The sequence below is a fragment of the Megascapheus bottae genome, chromosome 26 (genome assembly GCF_031878675.1).
Source record: "Megascapheus bottae isolate mThoBot1 chromosome 26, mThoBot2.hap1, whole genome shotgun sequence".
Taxonomy (NCBI): Eukaryota; Metazoa; Chordata; class Mammalia; order Rodentia; family Geomyidae; genus Megascapheus; species Megascapheus bottae.
In genome coordinates, this window is record NC_143534.1 from 16,011,972 (window position 1) to 16,034,340 (window position 22,369).

At 39.5% G+C, this 22,369-nt stretch overlaps 1 protein-coding gene across 2 annotated transcripts in view; it reads right to left on the reverse strand.

Moving 5' to 3' along the window:
* C26H10orf67 (chromosome 26 C10orf67 homolog) overlaps nt 1-22,369 on the reverse strand; it is a 91,659-nt gene that overhangs the window by 27,907 nt on the left and 41,383 nt on the right. For both annotated transcript variants that reach the window (XM_090319186.1, XM_090319187.1), the window contains 6 exons: nt 17,369-17,489; nt 15,214-15,357; nt 14,310-14,384; nt 10,103-10,258; nt 3,682-3,817; nt 2,538-2,596 (listed from right to left, as the gene is read on the reverse strand). In XM_090319186.1, coding sequence (XP_090175312.1) covers nt 2,538-2,596; nt 3,682-3,817; nt 10,103-10,258; nt 14,310-14,384; nt 15,214-15,357; nt 17,369-17,489 — 691 coding nt within the window. The remainder of the gene's footprint in view (nt 1-2,537; nt 2,597-3,681; nt 3,818-10,102; nt 10,259-14,309; nt 14,385-15,213; nt 15,358-17,368; nt 17,490-22,369) is intronic.

Genomic DNA, 22,369 nt, shown 5'->3' on the forward strand with positions numbered 1-22,369 from the left:
TAGCTCAAGTGACTGAGTGCAGTGCTACCTTTGATCAACAAGAAGCCCAGAGATCAGCACTCAGGCCTTGAGTTCACACCTCAGGATTAGAACAACAACAATAACAAAATCAGGTAGATCGGTAGCCTCTTACATTTGTCTATGATGGAGCTGTCCAAACAGAAATATAAAAGAGTTAGTAGCCCTGTTAAAAAGGTAAAGTATCTACCAGGTGTTGGTGGCTCATGCCTATAATCTTAGCTATCCAGGAGGCTGAGATTTGAGGATCACAGTTCAAAGTTAGCCTAGCAGGAAAGTCCCTGAGACTCTTATCTCTAATTTACCAGCAAAAAGCCAGAAATACAGTTGTATCTCCAGTGACAGAGCCTGAGTTAAAGCCCCAGGACCACACACATGTTAAAAAAGGTTATCTTAATAACACATTTTATTTATTCCAGTATGTTTCCAAAATATTATTTCAAGGTATAATCAATATTATACATCACCAGGGAGATAGTTCACACCTCTTATATCAAGTCTTAGAAACCAGTGTGTAATTATCCCTGAGAGCATGTTTTAGTTTAAGAGCTACAATTTTAATCTGTTATTTCAGAAAAACTGAAATTTCAAAAAACTTAACAGATGAAAGCCTTGGCAGATGCACATATCCAAAGTATTAAAAATGCACAGCAAGGTGTTTTTCATTTATGGAAACATGTAGCAGTTTATCTATTTAAATTTAAAGTAAAAATTCAGTTCTACTGTCCACATTTCAAGTATTCAGCAGCCGAATATGGCCAAGGGAAGCTTATGGGCAGTGCAGATCTAAAAAGCCAATGATTGACATATTTGATGGTAGACAAGCTGTGATCAGCTACATACATGGCACTTTTTTCCCATTGATAACTTACAATGAGATTTGTTTTGCTTAGTTCTTTATTATATTCTCATAAGTTAGGATGCGTAAGTAATTCACTTTCATTGGTGGTAATATGGAGTAAATAGGCTTTATAAGCATTAAAAAAAACTAGCAATGTTCCGTTGGTAGGTTCAGTAAAATTAGAAAGCTGAGGTTTTATTTTTAACCTTAGAAATTGGTGCCAAGAATTTAGACTGTGATCCTCCTATTTGTGCTTCCTGTAAAGTTGGCCTTTCCCGCCACTGGTTGGGATGACTTTTGAGGGGGGGAGAAAGTGGGGTTAGGCTGACTGACCTTAATTCCCTAGTCTCTTCTTCCCAAGTAACTAGGGCTATAGGCTTGAGCCACTACACCTGGCTAGAGGAACTTCTAAATTTTGTCTAATATTAATCTAAAAATCAATACCTAGCTTAGTTATTGGAAAACCATTTATGTTTATTTGGAATAATTTGAGGATATGAATTTTCTGGGTCATCTATATATTTTCTGAACTCTAACTATACCTCCCATCCTATTCATCACCCCAAGAGGAAGTTTTAGAGTGTCAGGCATGCAGGACATAACTAGAGGCTAAGACAGTGCAGTTTAATCTTCCTGCACCTCACAGTATAGCCTAGAAGACTAATTGTCAACAGTACAAGCTGCACTGAGAGGAACAGAACTCAGAGTCAAAGCCACAAGTAGTGAGTCTCACCTGCAGGAAGCAGGAACTGGATAGGCCTCCTGACTGAGCTACAGGAGGAAATCTTGATAAAGAAGTCCCTGCTCCCACTCATGATTTATCTGATGGCCTTGAGTCTAACTCCTCCCTACGCAGGAAAATAAGCACCAACCAACAGATGAAGAAAAGATTTCTCATTCTAAATAATGGAATTTTCGGCCGGGAGTTTGGCCTAGTGGTTAAAGTGCTTGCCTAGCATGTATGAAGACCCAGGTTTGATTCCTCGGTACCACATACATAGAAAAAAGCAGGAAGTGGTGCTGAGGCTCAAGTGGTAGAGCTCTAGCCTTGAGAAAGTCCAAGGACAGTGCTTCAGGCCCTGAGCTCAAGCCCAGGACTGGCAAAAAAAAAAAATGGAATTTTCTCACTACTGCAAACATGTGTTGAAACTTTCCTATGCCATGTAGCTTTTCAAGTCCTTTCAATCAATAAAGTAGATGCTCAATTATCCCAAGTAAAAGAAACATCTATAGACCAATGAATTTATTATTACTATGTTTTTGCTGGTCCTACAGCTTGAACTCAGGGCCTGCGTGCTGTCCTTTGAGCCTCTTTGTGCTTAAGTCTACCACTTGAGCCACCACATCACTTTTAGCCTTTTCTGAATCGTTTATTGGAGATAAGAGTCTCACGGACTTTCCTGCCTGGGCAGGCTTTGAACTGTGATCCTCAGATCTCAGCCTCTTGAATAGCTAGAGTTACATGTGTAAGCCACCAGCACTGGGTCACACCAATGAATTTTGAGCACAGAAATCTTATCTGTGATTAGCTACTCTTCCCCCAAATACCAAGGAAATATATAACCAAACACACAATAAACCAGCTTTTCTTACATCCTTAGACAATCTGGCCACAGCACCCATATGACTGATACTTCCATTTCAGAAGTCATTTATCAATGTTAAAATGTTCCCGTACCTTCTGAATAGTTCTCTGATCCTGTTCTGCAAACTCTTTCAGACTTAAAATTTCATCTTCTGGAAACAAAAGGAAAGAGAGGCTAACCATGAAATTACATGCATATGCTGCAGTATTCACATTGCCTGCTTCGGAGGCAGGCTGGGGAGCCACTGGCAGGCATGGTCCTAGCAGGATTGTGACCTTCACAACTGCCCTTGACATTCATTGTCTCCTTCCTGCTGTTCCAACGGCTGGTTCGATAGGGATTAAGAAGGAAGTTCAAGATCCAAGTGTGGCTGAAAGCTGGGAGCTTTTCATCAGGATGAGTGGAGAAGACTTTTTTTTTTTGCTATTAGTCACAGCCTATCCTAAGTGCTTTATGTAGCAGGTGCTACGTTATGAGTCGGGAAGAAAGTAGCAGTAGCACAACCTTCCACTGTGGATGAGACAGGGACTCACAGAGGCTAAACTTTATATTCAAAAGATATTAGATCTCATTTGATCAATGTTTTGCTAACTTCCATTGATCCTTTTTCTTGCTCTTTGCCTTTTATTCTGGAGATGAGGGGCAATCTCATATATCATGAACACAAATACAAAAACTACAGTTCAGTGAAAAAGTATTTAACAATAATGGTACTTCAGTACTTGAAATGCAACATCTACCAATGGTTTATGGGATAAACCAAATGGGCAGAAAGTATACAGTGAGAATTGGTATTTAAAACTCATATAGAAAATCAGCAATAAATAAGCAGTAAGGGCTAAGCATTTCTTTTATGAAGCACGCATACAAAGCATACGGTTAAATATTTACATATTACCAGTTAGACAATCAGTTAAGCATGTGAAATAAGCCAGAGAAAGTCCTATATGTTTAGAATATTCTTAAGGAATATAGAACACTGGTTAGTATATTGCTTTGGGAAGGCCCAATGTCTGGCAAGAAAACAAATAACAACAAAACAATCCAAGTTAACAAATGTCACTACAGACAAATTCTTGGCCCCATCAGGACTACTTTCTTAGACAAAATCAAAGATGGCTGCCAAGTATGCCGTTTTAAAAATCAAATATATATGTGTGCCAAAGACAAATATAGCAATAAATTGTGCTGAGCACCTACATTTTCTCTAAGAACAAATGGTTTTAAAAATGTTACCTAATGCAGAATTCTCTTTCGTATTGTCTCGGATTTCGTCTTCAAGTCCTGCAATGACTTGAAGTAGTCTGTCATTTTCTGCTTTGTAATCCATGTGATCAGCTCTGGGGGAGCTGAGTTCTCTGGAAGGAGCATCCTGAAAGATGGGAAATTCCATATTTCTAAGCAGGGAGCCAAGACAATAGGCATACAGAAAGAGCTATCATATGATTTTCTGAATTCTATTACACACTTATAATAGCAAAAAAAAGGGGGGGGAGAAGAGAACTAAATAGAAATTGCTGGAAGAAAAGCCACAGTACATTCTCGACAAAGAGAACAACACATGGGGACATTTTATTGACAGGAATAATGCATATCATACTGTTTGTGTGCCCCTCATCGTTCAGGTCAATTCATTATGGAGGCTGGATCTGGGAGGCAGCTGGACCCCTCCACCCACAATTCTCTGCGTGTGTGTGAAGTGCTATTTCCCTGTAACTAGGCAAGCTGGGGATATCATGGATAGGCAGCACCAGGGGGTGGCAACTCGCAAGACTAAGGAGGAGGGGGGGCTGGCTGCCTTTGTGGCATTTCCCAGCATCAGTGCTGCCAGTGTGGGGAGGACCCCCATCACATGTCAAAGTGGTGACGTTTTCAGGCTGGGAGCTGCATGGAGTCCATCAGGCGTTCGGATATCCACACAGTTGGTTTTCTGCTTGGTGGAAGAGCCACCCAGAGGCAATTCATATTCTGAACATTAACATGGCTTTGCATGCCTGTCACCCGAGGACTGTGCAGGCGCTGAATGCTATTGAACGCTTGGGTTTAAATCTCTATGCAAACAGTGATTACCTTGTAAGAAAGTTTCAGGATAACTTGCAACAAAAGACTTTAAAGTTATAGTTTTAGGAAAGCAAACTCATTTACATTTTTATTATGTGCATCTTTTGTTTAAACCTTGCTGTGTCTATTATGGGAGATGCTTTTTCTTATGCCATAGTCACTTATTGGAGCAGCTACTCTTTTTATTTTCTTTTTCTTCTTGTCTGTTTCAAAGCTATTGAAGACATCTGAATATGCTGTCTCTTATGGTTGTCCAGATTTTACTGCCAGACATTTTTTAATAAAGCAAAATTAAGATGTAATGGATTGGGAGAGAGGCTGATGCAGAATTTTATACTTCATTATGGAAAAATATTACATGGATGATGCAGTCTCAAAATTAATGAGTATTGTTATGCTAAAAGAGATGGGAAACTCTGTAGGCCTTGCTTTCAAATTACTACAGAATTTTAAATATAGTTTGGAACTTAAAGAATTCTTCCACTGAATTGGAATCTGTGCCTTTCACTGAAATTCCACGATTGCCAATAATTAAAAATAAAATATCTCCTCAAACGCCAAATAGCTTTCCCAATATATTGATTTCCTTTTGAAACTGTACTTATACCAAACTGGCTATACTGAGCAGCATATGGTTATGACATTTTCCCCTGTGACTATAATGGTTTCAATTTTTTAATCAACAAAATGCTTGAGATGTTTCACAATGCATTGTGAGATCTATTATAAAACAAGTGACTTGCCAGTGAAATTCTATTCATATAAATTTAGGTATTTGAAATAGGCTGTTTCAATTTGTACTCAGTGACAAATCATCAAGATCTTGATTCATCTTCACCTAAATTATTTATGCCCCATTAGCACGTTTTGACACACTAGTTATGTAATACAGATTAGTTTGAACTCAAGATTCTCCTACTCCTAGCCTCCAGAGTGCTGGGATTCTAATTAATTCTTAACTAACATGTCTAATGAGTAATTAATAAGCAGCATGGTTTTCTTAGTAAAAAATAATCCTAGTCATTCATTTCCTGTTCCACAGAATTCAGTTTGACACTATGACAAGATATAGTTATGCATGGACAGGATTAAAACAAATAAGCAAACTAAAAAAATAACCTTCAAAGATTTAAGCCTAAATTTCCTCACAATGACAGATTACAAATTCACAGTGGCTTGCATAAATGTTATAAATAAATGTTTATAAATATTATATAACATATAAATAACATATAAATATAAATAACATGTAAAATAAATGTTTATGATAAATCTTATCATAAACAGTGAACCATTTGAGTGAACTAGATGAAATGTAAAATGTTTTCTAAATGTCTCATAGCATGAAAACAAGACTCAAAAGAACACATTAAATCTCAGGGTTTCCTCTCCACATGGTCTTCCAGTGCTGGTTCTTGTGAAAGGAGGCCTTAGCTTTGTCTCCACCATCTGTCAGCTTCAGGAACTGCAGGTTATTAACTATTCAGACACCCCACAGCCATAAGGATACTCATTAACAAAATGAACAAAGGAGAGTTCTGGGCTTCTCTGAGTGGCATGTTTTGTGGTGGTGTTTCTTCTGCCATCTGTCTACATCCCTCATTTTGGTGTACTTATACAACACGTCTCCTTTAACATAAATTGCATTAATAAAACCAGGGGAAGAAGGGTGAAGATCATTAGAAAGTGGCTAACTGGGCATAGATGGTTAAAGCCAAATTATATTCCAAGAGAGTTTTTGTGTGACTCAGGGTCATTCTCAACTTTAAATTTATAAAGGAACTTGCTACTCTCTACTTTTGTTGTCATCATTGTTTGGCATACTCATTATGGAAACCAGGCCTTCAGATGGTGACATAGTTCTCTTAAAATGTTCACAACATGCACAAAATTACTATTTCCAGCTTGTGAGAATTGATTATATTGAAAACAGTATAGATCTTTCCTACTTAGGGCATGGTCCACAGACCAGCTATTCCAGCAGTACCTGGGAGCTTTCTGGAAATGCAGACTGTAATCTAGACCTCTGATGTCAGTCTGTATAAGATCTGCAGGTGACAGTGAAACTGACTCCTGGCCCGGGGCTCTCTGTGTGCCTTCTCAGCAGTTCCCATTCTGTGATGATGTTAGTGTCTCCATTCTGCAGGCTCCCTGTACAGTACTCGGATGTCTCAATTCGATGCCAGGGGAGGCGTGGTGTTCTGAAGCATGCCTGTGTCTCATGGCAGTCACAGAGAAGAGCAGGTGCTTCCCCAGTGAGTGACAATCAGGAAAGAGGCACCCTGGGACAGCACAGCCCCACAGAGCTGCTGCACTTGAATGACAGTTCTGTTTCAGACACTACTGTGTCAGTCACAGCAGTCTATCTGTTCACCAATGGAGGGAGGGTGGGTGATGGGTGCATGCCTCATCTATGTTGGGATTAGAAAGAAAACTGAAAAATCTACCTAATAAAACAACTTCAACTGAAATGACAACACATGTGGTGTATGCCTGCACACACACACACACACACAACACACGCCTGTATACATAAATGCACAACAATGCAATCCTGCATTCACATGTACATATATGACTATACATATCTGCACATGTATGCCTTGACACACATGTACACAAATGTACGTGTGTATACCTGTACGACGATCAACTATACACATGTATATGCATGCACACACATGCATCACACATATATGTGAGCACACATGTGTACACATGTGTTCACAGTGCATACATACATACATATACCCTCTGACAGGCTAACGTGCCTTGTGAATTTTTTTTAATTTAGTCAATTGTTGTCCTTGAACTTGGAGCCTGGGCACTGTTCCTGGGCTCTTTTGCTCAAGGCTAGTACTCGATCACTTTAAGCCACAGTTTCACTTCTGCTCTTCTTTTGGTTAATTGGAGGGAAGAGCCTCATGACTTTCCTGCCCAGGCTAGTTTTGAACTACAGTCCTCAGAGCTCAGCCTCTTAAGTAGCTTTGTGAATTCTTAAGGGGCATACAGAATACCTGAGTGACAGCAACGGTTTGTAGCTTAATCACCTTGCTGTGGTTATTTTTGTCAGTTGTGGGGCTTGACCTCAGGGCCAGGGTGCTGTTCCTGAGTACGTTTGCTCAAGGCTAATGCTCTACTACTTTGAGCCACAGATCTACTTCCAGTTTTCTTATGGCTAACTGGAGATAAGAGTTTCACACACTTTCCTATCCAGTCTGACTTTGAACTGTGATGTTCAGATCTCAGCTCTTAAGTAGCCGGGAATCCAGGCATAAGTCACCTGTACCCAGCTTAGTCACGTTGTTTTCTCATGGAAAACTTGAATGAAGTTGTTCTTGGGAAAATTCAGTATCAAGGCTGTTCTCATATAGAGATGAGGTCTCTGTAACTTGATGAGGTGCCTCTTCTGACTCCCATTTTGCCATAAATACAATTCAAAGCAGCTATTTACTGCCCTTGCTTTTTCCTATTATTTTCTTAGCAGATTTCTCAGAAAAGAGATATATCATTTATTAATGATAAAGCTACTTATATAATTTGATGATCAGTAAGGACAAACTAGTTTTAGATGAACTAAATAATGCTAGTTTGTTTCAAGTTTGTTCAAATGATTACCACTACTACTTTGTATTTTTAAATTGTTCTTCCAAATCAAATTGCAGATTTAGTATCATTTAAGTGATTTTCATGCCACTAGAGGGTGCAGTTATTTAAGATGAAATTTCAAATAGAACTTAACTCACACCTAGATTTTCGAGTTTATGTGGCAAGAAGGTTAGAAAAGTTTGTTCCTAAAATATCTATCAGAGTATTATTTCACAGGTCTATTTGAGAGAGCTCAGAGTCTGCATTTGTGACACTGGAATGCTCATAGGTGTGCTTTGTAGCGAACTGCCACACATTTTGTGAGAGTCCTTAGGAGATACCCACTGATTTATGCTAGTGTCCTGAAGCCTTTGGGTATTTACAGAAATCCTGACTGTGGTCTTGTTGGGGAAAGATTATCACAGACTAAGTAAGGTATCTGGCTGTCATTCTAATCCAACAACAAACTCCTTTCACTGGGTGTGGTGTGAGCCCCACCTATGATCTTCACAAAGTTGTCTCCCTCTCCACCCCCATTCTTGTCCCATAATATTCACAAGCAGTTATCTGAGTGGACAGAGAACAGAGAAGTGTTAAGATTTCTGAGAGAGTGAAATGAATCTACCCAAAATCACCCCTACCATGTTATGTTAGTCAAAGCAGAATATCGAGGTTAGAGGGAAATCCTTCAAAGGTTTTCCTTCTTGACATTTGTGTGTGTGTGTGTGTGTGTGTGTGTGTGTGTGTGTGTGTGTGTGTGTGTGTGTGTTGCCTGTATTGGGATTTGAACTTGGGGTTTTGTGCCCTTGCTTGGCTTTATCTCTCAAAATTGGCACTCTATCATTTGAGCCACATCTCCACTTCCAACTTATTGCTGTTTAAATGAAGACAAGAGTCTCCTTGATTTTTCTGCTCTGGCTGCTGAGTTTGAACTGTGATTCTCAGAGCTCGGCCTCCAGAGTAGCTAGGATATAGTCATGAGCCCCAGTGTTTAGCTCCTTCCTTTTACTTTTTTTTTTTATTGGTCATAGGGCTAGAACTTGTGGCTTGGGTGTTGTCCCTGAGCTTTTTCACTCAAGTCTAGAGCTCTACAGCTTTGAGCCAGAGTTCCACTTCTGGTTTTCTGGTGGTTAATTGGAGAAAAGAGTCTCACAGACTCTTCCTGCCCTATCTGGCTTCCAACCTTGATGCTCAGATCTCAGTCTCCCGAGTAGCTGGGATTCCTGATATGAGCCAACAACATCCAGCTTGCCCAGTCCCTTCTTGATATTATTATAAAAAGGTCATTCTGTTCCAAGTCAACTTTTTAGAAGTCTCTGATCTAGGAAGATTAGCTTTGTGTCTTTTCATTTATCTTGTCTGCAATAAAAGTTGGGATTCTTCATTATTGCAACAAAAAATCCAGTCTTTCAGGGTGAGATGTTTCCATTATTTTAGTTTCTATTGTCCCTATTTATAATTATTATGGATTTTCTTTATTTGCTGTATTAATGGTGAGTTATCAGACCTGAAATATTCCTCTCTTACTAAGCTTTCCTATTACTTTCACTACAGCTCTCGCCTTGCCTGAATTCTCTTACTAGACACAAGGACCAACACATATAGCTGCCTTGACTCTCTGATACCATTACATAGTAAATAGTTGGATTGGTTCATACTATGGAAAGCTGTACATGATACCACAACTCAATTTTATTCTTTTTGGTTGTGGGGCTTGATCTCTGAGCTTGGGCACTGTCTCCCATCTCTTCAGCTCAAAGCTAGTACTTTATCACTTGGGCCACTTTTGGTTTTCTAGTTGTTAATTGGAGATATAAGAGTCTCACAGACTTTCATGCCCAGGCTGGCTTTGAACTATGATCTTCAGATCTCCACCTCCTGAATAGCTAAGATACATGTGTGCCCATCAGTGCCCAGCAAAATCTATTCAATCTTAACTCAAGCCCTTGGCTATCTATGGTTTTATTTACACATATTAAAACAAATTATTCTTTGCATTGAAACTTACATATTTTTGATATCCAAGCTCTTGATATCTTTCAATCTCTTCTTTTAATTCCTTGATAAGTTCATCTCTCTCTTGCAACTTTCTTTTTAAAATCCCCAGTTTGATTTGTGCTGCATCATGCATGGCAGACTTCTCTTCCTCAACATCGAAGTACCGCTGGTGGGAAAAACATAAGCATTAAAAACCAGACACTACCAGGATTTATTTATTTATTTATTTATTTATTTATTTATTTATTTATTTATTTATTTATTTTGCCAGTCCTGGACCTTGTACTCAGGGCCTGGTCACTGTCCTTGGGCTTTCTCAAGGCTAGAGCTCCTCCACTGGAGCCTCAGCAACACTTCTGGCTTTTTTTTTTTTTTTTTAATGTATATGGTACCAAGGAATTGGACCCAGTTCTTCGTGCATGCTAGGCAAGCACTCTACCACTAGGCCAAACTCCCAGCCCAAATAATTTTATTTTTGTTTAAGCTGAATTCACTTTTTAAAAATACAAGTTTTAGAAAAAACATTGTGGGGGGTGTTGTGTGCTTTTCTTTTTTTTTTTTTGGCTTTTGTATGATGGTACTGAACTGTGAACCCAGGGCTTCATACTTGCTAATCAGGTACTCTGTTGCTTGAGTCATACATTTGACTCTTGTGTGGTCTGCTTACTTTTGAGTTAGGATCACCTTTAAGTGCAGACTGACCCGAACTACAGTTATCCTCTCTTGACCATTCCCACATAGCTGAGACGATAGCTGTATGTCATTAAGCCTTGCTATTAATTGAGATGAAAGTCTCACAAGCTTTTTGGCCCAGGCTGGCCTTGAAATGCAATCTTCCTCTCTGCCTCCCAAGTAACTAATTTGCAGTTGTGACATAGCACACCTAGTGAATAACGCTCTTTACATTCAACTATGTCATAGGACCAGGCAAAACAGTTCAGCATTACTCTAGAAGACACAACATGTATTACTCTGGCTTTATAAGTCATGCAAATAAAAGAAATATGACAGAAACGCCCCCACCCCAAAACGAGTTTAGTGATTACTCATCAACAAGAATCCTTTAGGCAAGCTTCGCAAACTAGGAGGCTGCACAACTCTGTGGAAGCTAAAACCAAGAGGGAAGGTTTAAAGAGAGAAGCCAGGCCTGCACGCAGGCACAGCTGCTCACAAACAGCCTGAGTCAGCCACAGATGACGAAATGGTCTCATCCCACTATGATCTTAGGTACCACTTGTTTTCTTTTGTCCTCCCACCAGAGCCACCTGCCAAATATTACCAGAAAATCAAGGCGGCTATCTACTTTGGTCCTTGAGTTCCGCAAAAGAATTTAGGCAAGGAAAGGATTGTAGTGAAAATAATAGGAAAGCTTATTAGGAATATATCAGGTCTGATGCCTCACCATAATAAGGAAACATGATGAAGGGCAAAGAAAGGAAATTTACTAGAGGTACGATGCCATGAGAAAATGTCATTGCAGTTCCTCTGCAGATCTCTTCAGAGTACAGACATGAGAATTAAGTGCAAATAGAAAAAACATTAGGGGGAAAGGGCAAGAAAAATCTATATAAAGGGGCCTCGTATGTTTTCTCTCATAAGTGGAGGCTAGATCTAATATGCACTGGGACATGATAGATTATAAAGGACTTTAGACATTCACATCCAATGAGATCAGAAATGCACAATGCCTACGTGCATCTGATCATGCAAAATAATATTTATTGAAATGAGCTCCAGGAAATGGAAGCAAGAGGGCTTTGTTAACACACACACACACACACACACACACACACACACACACACACACACAGTCTTCCTGATCTCTGCTTCCCAAGGAGATAAGAATATTGGTTAAAAGCCTCCATGCCCAGCTAACACTGTGAATTTTTTACATGTGATTAAAAATAAGTTATTGGTTTAAAATACAATCCTATGTATGGTATAAGATGCTTTGTATCAGCTTCAGGTAACCATAAGTAAGCTGCTAGAAGAGATGAAAAAATAAATAAATAAAAGGAACTACGACATAGCTAGATGGCCTAGAAATGAATATCAAGGTTCTATGATGAAGGAAAAAATAAACAGAAAAGGAAAAGACTCAATGAATGATCTCCCAACAGTTGCTTATTCGTCTAAAAACTAATAGTTGTGTGCTTGACTTTTACTTCTCTGTTCTAAGAAATTTTTATGTGCTTAAATTCCTAAAATAATTTTTATGTATTTAAAATGCTTATAGTCTCTTCTTTCTTATCAGAATAAAAGCTAAGATACACTTTTTCTTTTTTTTCTTTTTTTCTTTTCTTTTTTTTTTTTTTTTTTTGCCAGTCGGGGCTTGAGCTCAGGGCCTGAGCGCTGTCCTTGGGCTTTCCTCAAGGCTAGTGTTCTACACTGAGCCACCGTACCACTTCTGGCTATGTATGTGGTACCGAGGAATCGAACCTGGGTCTTCGTGCATGCTAGGCAGGCACTCTACCACTAGGCAAACTCCCAGCCCAAGATACACTTTTTCTTAAAAACTGCTATCTTCCTTTGATCTACAAATAAAACACTTTAATAGCACACATAATGTTTTAAAAGTTAGAAACTTGTTCCCTAAATGAAAATGCCTCTTCTCTTAGCTGGTCTCCAGAGGGCAGCAGAGAGTCATGTGTGCCTGCCCTGTGGATTCTTGTGTTGCATTTTGGATTCATTCCCCTGCTCTTTTGTATGACTAAGCTTTATCCAACTGAGTGGCCAGGGTAGAGAAAGTCTTCATGAGATCATGCCTCAGAATCATGCCTCAGAGTCCAAAGTGAAAAGTCAAATAATAACTGCAATTTCATACAAATGATTTTTTAATAGAGGAAGACCACTAATCACAATTAATATCCTTGTGGTTAATCATACTTAATTTGTTTATGGGAAATGGGTGATATAAAGAATTTAATGGTTTAAACTATTTCCACTTCTAGACATAGAGATGACATAGAGTGGCATTATTCATCCTTATTTTTGAAGTGTGTGTGTGTGTGTGTTGGTATAGTTGAATTTAGGCCTCTAAAACTCCCTTGACTGTTTTTGAATATTTTATACATTTATAAGAACATATTTACTTATTTATAGGAACATATTTATTTATATATATTTATAGGACCTTTTTTTTTTTTTGCCAGTCTTGGGCTTGGGCTCAGGGCCTGAACACTGTCTTTGGACTTTCTCAAGGCTTAGCACTCTACCACTGGAGCCTCAGCACCACTTCCAGCTTTTTTTTTTTTTCCAACGTATGTGGTACCCAGGAATCGAACCCCGGTCTTCGTGCATGCTAGGCAAGCACTCTACCACTAGGCCAAACTCCTGGCCCCAGGAACATATTTATATTTACAGGAATTTTGTATTTATTTATATTTTTATTTATTTATCTGTATATTTGTTTTATATTTATAGGAATACTTATTAGGAACATGTCATGATCTCAAAGATGATTGAAGACATAAAGGACCATAAGATCATAAATCATGAAATTCTGAATTACTCTTCTCTCCACACATTCTGGAGAAGATAAATGCATCCATGAATCTAGCTACTCAGGAGGATGAGATATGAGGATCTCTATTCAAAGCCAGCCCAGGCAGAAATGTCTGTGAAGTTCTTCTCTAATTAACCAGATAGGGGGAAAAGCAAGAAATGGAGCTATGACTCAAATGGTAAAGTTCTAGCCTTGAGTCAAAAAACTAAGGGCCAGAGTCCAGGCCCTGTACCAGTCCCCCAAAAGAAAAGGAGATATCAACAGACAAACTGGTCATGTGTGCTCAGGGCACACCAGGTTGTAAGCAGCTCTGCTCCTGTCCTTAGAGACGTTCCTCCATTCCTCCCCTGGCCTGGAGACCCAGCACTAGGGTTTCCCACCTGCCTCCAGGGAGTCCACCCAGGACATCCACTCTTCTAACCAAACACATCTGTGCCACACAGACTTTAGGGTTACCCCACCTCTGGTTTAGGAAGCCTGAGTATCAGACTGGAAGTTTTCTAAGTTGTGGAAAGTTACTATTACCACTGTGAAGTGTTGTTATGTTGGTAAGTTGTAATACATTAGGTCTGCACCCTCTGAGATGACCTGGAAGTCCAGGAAGCAGATGCTGGAAGGGGAGAGCCCCACCCACTCACAGGCGTACACTCCCCCTTCCCTCCCTTCCCCTCCTTTCCCTTCCCTTCCCTTCCCCAGGCAGCAGGACGCCAACCTGGTACATTCCCTTGATCATCGCTATGGCATCAGCTAGCTGTTGCTGAAAGGATTTCCTCATGTTGTCTTCATTCTGTAAATGGAAAATAAATACACTCAGTGCTGCAATGGGTCTCTCCCTTCTTCCCCCTTCAGGTCTTCGGTTCCTACAGAACACAAAGAAGATCATATAAGAAAAAAAGAGCTCATCCCTTTCTACTCAGGAGGCTGAGATCTGAGGGTTAAGGTTGGAAGCCAGCCTGGGCAAGCAGGTGAATCTGTGAAACTCTTATTTCAATTAACCATTATACTAGATAGAAGTGGACCTATGACTCAAGGGGTAGTGTGCTAGCCCAATGCCAGTAGGCGCAAAAAAAAAAAAAGAATAAGGTAAAGATAAAAGGAAGGAAAGAGGGATGATGGGGGGAGAGACAGGAAAGAAAGAAAGAAAGAAAGAAAGAAAGAAAGAAAGAAAGAAAGAAAGAAAGAAAGAGAAAGAGGGAAAGAAGGAGAGAGACAGAGAGGGAGGGAGGAGGGAGGGAGGGAGGGAAGAAGAAAGGAAGGAAGGAAGGAAGGAAGGAAGGAAGGAAGGAAGGAAGGAAGGAAGGAAGGATTAACCATCAAACTACCTGCCTGAGCTATTGAACCAATGACTTTAAACAAGTTAGCTTTCTGTGCTTCAGCCCCTCTTCTATAAAAGAGGAAAATTAATGAGCTACTTGATAAGGTACATGTGATGATTAATGGTTCACATACAAAGCTACAAGTTCCTAAGACACAGCAAAGCTTTAAGTAAAAGCTGTTGCATGAGTCACAACCTATGATAATTCTGCTGCTCTGATTAAGTTGCTAAATTCAGCCCTGTAGTGCGCATGCATGTAAGTAGCTCAAGCACACAGGCTGCCTCAAGCATGGAAGTTTACCTGGCGATAGTGTTTCTCAATCTCCATGATCCTGCCATTCACCTTAGTGGTGATAAGCGAAGACTCCTCTTTAAGACGATCCTCAAATTTCAACTGAAGCAAATCTTTCATGAACCCAAAATCCACCTGAAAGGCTGTAATCATCTAAAAATGGAAAGCATATATTATTGTAGAGTAAATATATATTCCAGTGACTTCTCTGGTTCTGAGCATATGACCTGGTATTTGACTAGAATCTGGCTGGTCCTTTCAGAGTACCTCTCAAATGAGGTGTACTCAGAAATTTCAATTATTGTATCTTTTGGTGTAGATCTAGGCTTTCAGAATAAGAGTTCATTTGCAAAGTAAAGCATGCTGAGGCTGGGATATGTTTTGTCCCCTTGATAGCTTGTGTTGGAGTTCAGTCCCTGGGAGGTGAGGCCTGAGGAAGGTGCAGGCTTCTTGTTTGTGATTGTTAGAAGAGGAACAATAGATCATTGGGGGGGAGGGAGTAGAAGGAGGGAAGGGAGAGGGAGAATGTTCCAGCCAGTACCTGCAAACTGTGTCTTACAGAAGGTTCTCCAAAGCTGATCTCTCCCTCTCTTTCCCTTCCCTCGCTTTATCTCCCCTCTCTCTCCCCCTCCCCACATCGTCCCTTAGTTTTATTGTACAAGAATACTCCAAAGGGGTATCAATGTTCACGCAGTAATGTGCTCACTATTTTACGAATGTAATGGTAACCTCTCTCTATATAACTGATAATAAGTAAATAAAAAAGGTGTACTCCACCTCCTGAGTAGCTAAGATTACAGGTGTGAGCTATTGGCAAGCAGCTTGACATCTCCCATTTCTACCTAAATCCTATTAACCAAACCTTCATCATTGGGCTATACCAAGTTACAAGACCATAAAGGTCTAAAAATTTTTTGAAAATCATCTTTATAAACAAAGATAGTACATTGACAAGTCCTCAAACAAGTAAGTGGAAGCCATGTGCTGGGTAGTTTGGCAGTGTCTTTCTAAGTGACTAATGTGTGAGTCCTTTGACTCAGAAATCTCAGTTAAGAACTTACACCCCAGGTCTCCTGGCACACGAATCTGAAGGCTTGTGCATCACCACAGTGAAAGATTAGAAGCTGCCAAAATGTCTATCTATAGAGGGATAGCTAAATATACGGTGTACATTTTGTGACATTATATATGCTTGCGAAATAAATGTTTGGTGTTTTGTGCACACAAGGCAAATGCTCTACTGAGTTACATTCCTGGCCTTTAATTATATTTTTAAAAAATGGAAATAAGGGGGACCGGGAGTTTGGCCTAGTGGTAGAGTGCTTGCCTAGCCTGCACGAAGACCGGGGTTCAATTCCTCAATACCACTTACATAGAAAAAAGCCAGAAGTGGTGCTGAGGCTGGAGTGGTAGAGCTCTAGCCTTAAGAAAGTCAAAGACAGAGTTCAGGCCTGAGCTCAAGCCAGGACTGGCAAAAAAAAAAATGGAAACAAGGTCTAAGTTGCCCAGGTTGGCCTTGAACTCATAATCCTCCTGCCTTTGCTGGAACTACAGGCATACACCACCATGCCTGCCTGCCTATGAGAAAACTCCATGTGTCAATATCGGATGGTTTCTGAGTTCTTAAGTGTATAAGGTACCCCAGAGTAGTATTAGTATTATGTGACCTCATGTGATAGTTTTATTGATTAGGGTTTTTAACAATAACTCTTGATATTCTGATATATATGAAATTCTTCTTGTCCCGTTACAATAAAAAAAACCAAACAGCCCCTTGGGAGGTTGAGATCTGAAGATAGTGATTCAAAGCCAACCTGGGTACAAAAGTCCAAGGGACTCTTATCTTCAATTAACCACCAGAAAACTGGAAGTGGCACTGTAGTTCAAGTGATAGAGCGCTAGCCTTCAGCTGAATAGCTTAGGAACAGTGCTTAGGCCCAGAGTTTAAGCCTCACAACCAAAAAAAAAGAAGAGTAACAGATGGGTTACTAAGCAAGTTAACATATAAAAGTCAGCATGCATATGACAAATCATAGATATTTATAATTTTGTAAACACATACTGTATTGTTAAAGTTTAGTAAGGTCAGTTCCGTTGATCAAAGGTACAATGTAGACACATCTCTACAACTATCTTAGACGTTTAAAAATAAACCCCAGCCTACCTGTACCAGCTTTCCTGTAGATGAAACCAATTGTTTTAGTGGAAAAATTTCACTACAATCAGTCTGAGTGGCATGGTCTGAGGAGAAAAAGCCAATCTTTAATTCATCAGAAATGGCAAGTCTGGAAAAAAAAGAGAAGAGATCACATGTACTTTGTGTTAGAAATAGATGTCAAAAATGTACGAATTTCTTGACTCATGTAATTGTAATCCCTCTGTACATCACCTCTATAATAACAATATAATAACATCACCTTTATAATAGCTATTGCAGAAACCAATATAAGTTGTGCATGGATATATCCAGGAGAAATGCTTTGAGATAGGTCCCAAATCTGATGTGTAGGTAAAGTTCCCCTCCTTCCTTTTTTCCTTCCTTTCTTCCTTCCTCTTTCCTTCTTTCTTTCTTTCCTTCCTTCCTTCCTTTCCTTGTTTCTTTCTTTCTTTTTGGTTCCTTTCTTTTTTCTCTTTCTCTTTTTTTTCTATTTCTGTACCAGTACTAGGCTTGAACTCATAGCACAGCTACTCTGAAAGCTGAGACTTGTGGTAATGAGATTTGAAGCAAGCCTGAGAAGAAAAATCTACAAGATTCCTGCTCAAAATTACCAGCAAAAAGCAAAACTGGTAGTGTGTCTCAAGTAGTAGAACACCAGCCATGAACAAGAAAGTTGAACGCACGCTCAAGGCTAAGTTTAAGGCCTGGTACTGATACACACACACACACACACACACACACACACACACACACACACACACACACGATTGGTGCTATGGTAGTGGTTGGTACCATTATCAACATGATGTTTTGAAACATCACAATTTTTTCATTGTCTTTGGAGAAAACTATGCAAACATAGCAATGATCAATCAAGAGTGCCTAATATAAAATTTCAGATTTCTGAGTATTCAAAATAATGATTTCCAGTTAATTTCACTAAATTATCAACTAACTTCCCACAGATTCCTCAGTATTGTAATGGCAGAGTTTGCCCACGGCATTATCTATGGGCCTGGATCAACCTCATACATTGTTTTAGGATATAACAGGAATGCCAGGACCTGACCACTCTCTCTGAAGGCCATTTTCCATGAACTATTTGCAGTGAACCTCCTGGATGGATGAAGTAATGCTTCTGCCAAGAAACAGGTTTCCTACTTCTTACAAAAACAAATAATGGGGCCGGGAGTTTTGCCTAGTGGTTGGCTGCTTGCCTAGCATGCACAAAGACCCAGGTTCAATTCCTCAGTATCACATACACAGAAAAGGTCAGAAGCGGTGCTGTGGCTAAAGTGGTAGAGCTCTAGCCTTGAGAAACTCCAACTCAGACCATGAGTTCAAGCTCTGGGACTAGCAAAATAAAAATAGTGAATCTGGCCAGGCACAGGTGGTTCACTCCTGTAACTTCTCAGGAGGCTGAGATCTGAAAATCTTAGTTCAAAGTCAGCTCAAGTAGAAAAGTCCATGAGATGCTTATCTCCGATGAACCACCAGAAAGCCAGAAATGTGGCTGTGGCTGTAGAGGTAAAGTGCAAGCCTTGAGCAAAAAGAGCTAAGAGTTATTGATTGCCCAGGCTCTGAGTTCAAGCCCCAGTATTGGCACACATACAAATAGTGAATCCTTTTGCTCAGGGCTTCTTTCCAGTGCAACTCACTGCACGTGTAGGCAGCTCTGATGGATCTTTTGGACCACTCTGGTGGTAGGGGTAGAGAGATGACCACAGCTCTAGGCTACTGCTTTTTGATAAGGTCTTTGCTTCTGACCCAGAAATTGTGCGTCTTCTGCCGAGGGTCACAGAACACTTACAGGCAAATTTGTCACCTCTTAAGTAGGGCAAGATCTCAAACACTGTTCAGTCCTGGACCACTATCTAATTAAAAATCAATCCTCCCACATTCTGCTTGCAAACTGAGCATGGTAGAATATGCCTGGAATTCCAGCATTAGGGAAGTGGAAGAGGAAGGTTGTGAATCGAAGGCCAGACTAGGCTACATGGAGTGAATTGGTTTAGAAAAAAGAAAAAGAAAAAGTTCTCTCTGCACTGAGTGTCTTTGTATGTGTGTGCGTACTAGTCCTAGGGCCTGAACACTGTCCCTGAATTTCTTTTCTCAAGGCTAGCACTTTACTACTTCTGCCATAGCTCTGCTTCCAACTTTTTAGTGGTGAATTGGCAATAAGAGGATGAGCTCTCATGGATTTTCTTGCTCAGTTTGACTCCAAACTGAGATCCTCAGATCTCAGCCTTCGAATAGCTAAGATTATAGGCATGCGTTACCAGCACCTGGCTGAATGTCTTTTAAGATCAAGCATAGATATTTCTAAATGTCTCCATATCCAAGCAGATACAATGACAAACTCCTAGCTATCGGTCATTTTTATTAGTTATCCCAGTGTCTACCAAATGACCTTTGAATAAAATGAACTTGGTGGTAGGGATGGAAGACACAGATTCCAATAAGGCAATATCATCCAGAAAAGAGAGCTGGCCATCTAATGGGAGGTTGATGGCATTGAAGCTCTTCCATGATTCTTAAAGGGACAGATACAGCAGTAATCTGGGTATGAATGACATTTCCTGAATGTCATTTCCAGATGTGTCATACATGAGTTTACTGAGTATCTTATCACCTGTATGATGTTCTTCATCACTTCATAGTAAAAAGAAGTCCTGGTATTGTGCCCTGGGAATTACCTGATCTTATCGTGCAACTCTAGGCCCATAGTGGGTGGCCTAACAGAAAAATGGAATAGCTTTACTTACTGAAGATTCAGTTGTGAGAAATGAGGATACATCTCCATGAATGAGTTTACACTCAATCTGTCTTTAGGTTGCAGGGTCAGCTTTGAATGAGGACATGGTTCTACCTCCCCTATAGTCCTAGATCCAGAACTTAGAAGTGGAAACTTTTTTTCACTATAACACCTAATAATACCCCCCCCAAATTACTGTTTCCTGTCTTATCAAATTTGTGAGTTGCTCGTTTGGAGGTCTTGGTTCTAAACAGACAACGCCTCCACAGAAAACGCAATGAATCCATTGAAATAGAATAGACTGATAGTCACTTTGTGATCCTCGGGTCCCTGAACCACAGTTAAAAAAAAGGAGGGGGGATCACTCTGATAGTACACAATGTTGCTTAGTCTACCTTTACTACTGTGTCCTCCTTTGTACTAATTAGCTAAAGATCCTTCTTAATATCTGTCAAAGAGGAGCTATATGCTACTCAAGAGGCTAAGATCTATGGATCAAGGTTTGAAGCCAGATCAGACAGGAAAGCACATGAAACTCTTGTCTCCAATTAATCAGCAAAAAGTCAAAAGTGGAGTTGTGGCTCAAGTGGTAGAGCACCAGCCTTGAGGGGGAAAAAAAAGCTTAGGAATAGTGCTTAGACTCACAATTCAAGCCCCACTATTAGCACAAACACAAAACATTTAACAAGAAGACAAGACTGCCTATTCAAATTACCCTAAGCTGAACTGTATTTCAGTTGAAATCAAATTACTCAAACTGCTACTTGAACTTCCCGTTCTTTATATTTTACATGACTACATGCATAACAGACCTGTGATTCATCTTTTTAGTCTAGAAATGCAGTTTTTTTGGCCTCCCCCATGAGAAGTGGTTCCTTTTTACGATCCAACTTCATTTTCATTCAGCCTGAACATGTATGCTTTTTCATTTCCTCCCATTTTAAGCAAACAAAACAAAATATCAAAAATAAAAACCTATAGGTAGTATGTTTATGGAATATGGATAATTTTTATCAATTTACATTTTTCAGGATGTAATTTAGAGTAATATAATATTTAAATAAAATCCAATGATTTTATAAGCACCTATTCTGGGATGCCCATAATAATATTAGTACCTATTTACTGAGTGTTTGGCTTTTGTCATGTATTGGTCAGAATATACAGAATACACACACACACATTTTCTCTTCTAGTAATCTTTCCAATAACCTATTATGAGAAATATCTGTTTGTTTCAAAGACGTGGAAACAGAGATTCAAAGAGATTAAATAACTCAGCTAAAATTAGAAAGCCTGGAAGAACAAATTTCCTTCTCTGAATTTGGTACTGACAGATCCATGATTCTAAGGCCTTCCCCTTGCTTCCTCTCCCTCTCCTCCAGCCCTAAATTTTTTTGTGTAACTGATTCAGAAAGATCTGGCTCATTCACAATCTAAGAGAAATCTGAAGGTTCATTCTGCAGCTTCTCTTCAGGTTTCATATGTCTCTAATTTTAGAAGCTAACCCCACTGCCTAGAATGGAAACCCACATCACAAGAGATTAGCTAAGTGTTTCCTACATGGTCTTTATTTATAGTCTCTCCATTTGTATTTCTGAATAATAGGCTGGTTGGTATGCATAAAATAGAGCATTTGGAAGAAAACAATTAAGATTTTTAGTAAATTAGATCCTCAAATTAATGTGTTAACATATTATAGGAAATGGACTCATGAACATTTATTAACAGAATGCATTGGCACTTCCCACTAAATCCTAGAATAGTCCATCCTCACAAATGTTCATTAGTGAATTAGTCAATGGAGATGTCATTTGATGTGCTAAGTTTCCACTGTGATGTATTGTTCGTGTAATATAAGAGACACATTGTTGTCTTTTTTTCCCCTCTTCAAAGAACACCAGACTTTGAAGTGCCCTAAGCTTATAGACATCTCTACTTCCTGGCTGATCTTACCAAATCTCACAGTTTGTTATACCATCTTTATGCTGATTATTCCTACATGGATGAATCAAGTTGGGTTCTTTTACTAGAACTTCAAGCTCATAATCAACTACTTATTTAGCAGTTTAAATAGGTGCTGAATAGTCCCACTGGCAAGTCTCTAGCTTTATCCTATTGTCCCCAAACCTGTTCACCTCCTCATCTTTCTCAATAGAGTTATTGGTGATTCCATTCTTCCATTTAACAAGCTAGCTTTTCTGAGGCCACTAGCCTATCAGTTTGTCCTAGCAGCCTTACCAATATTTTCA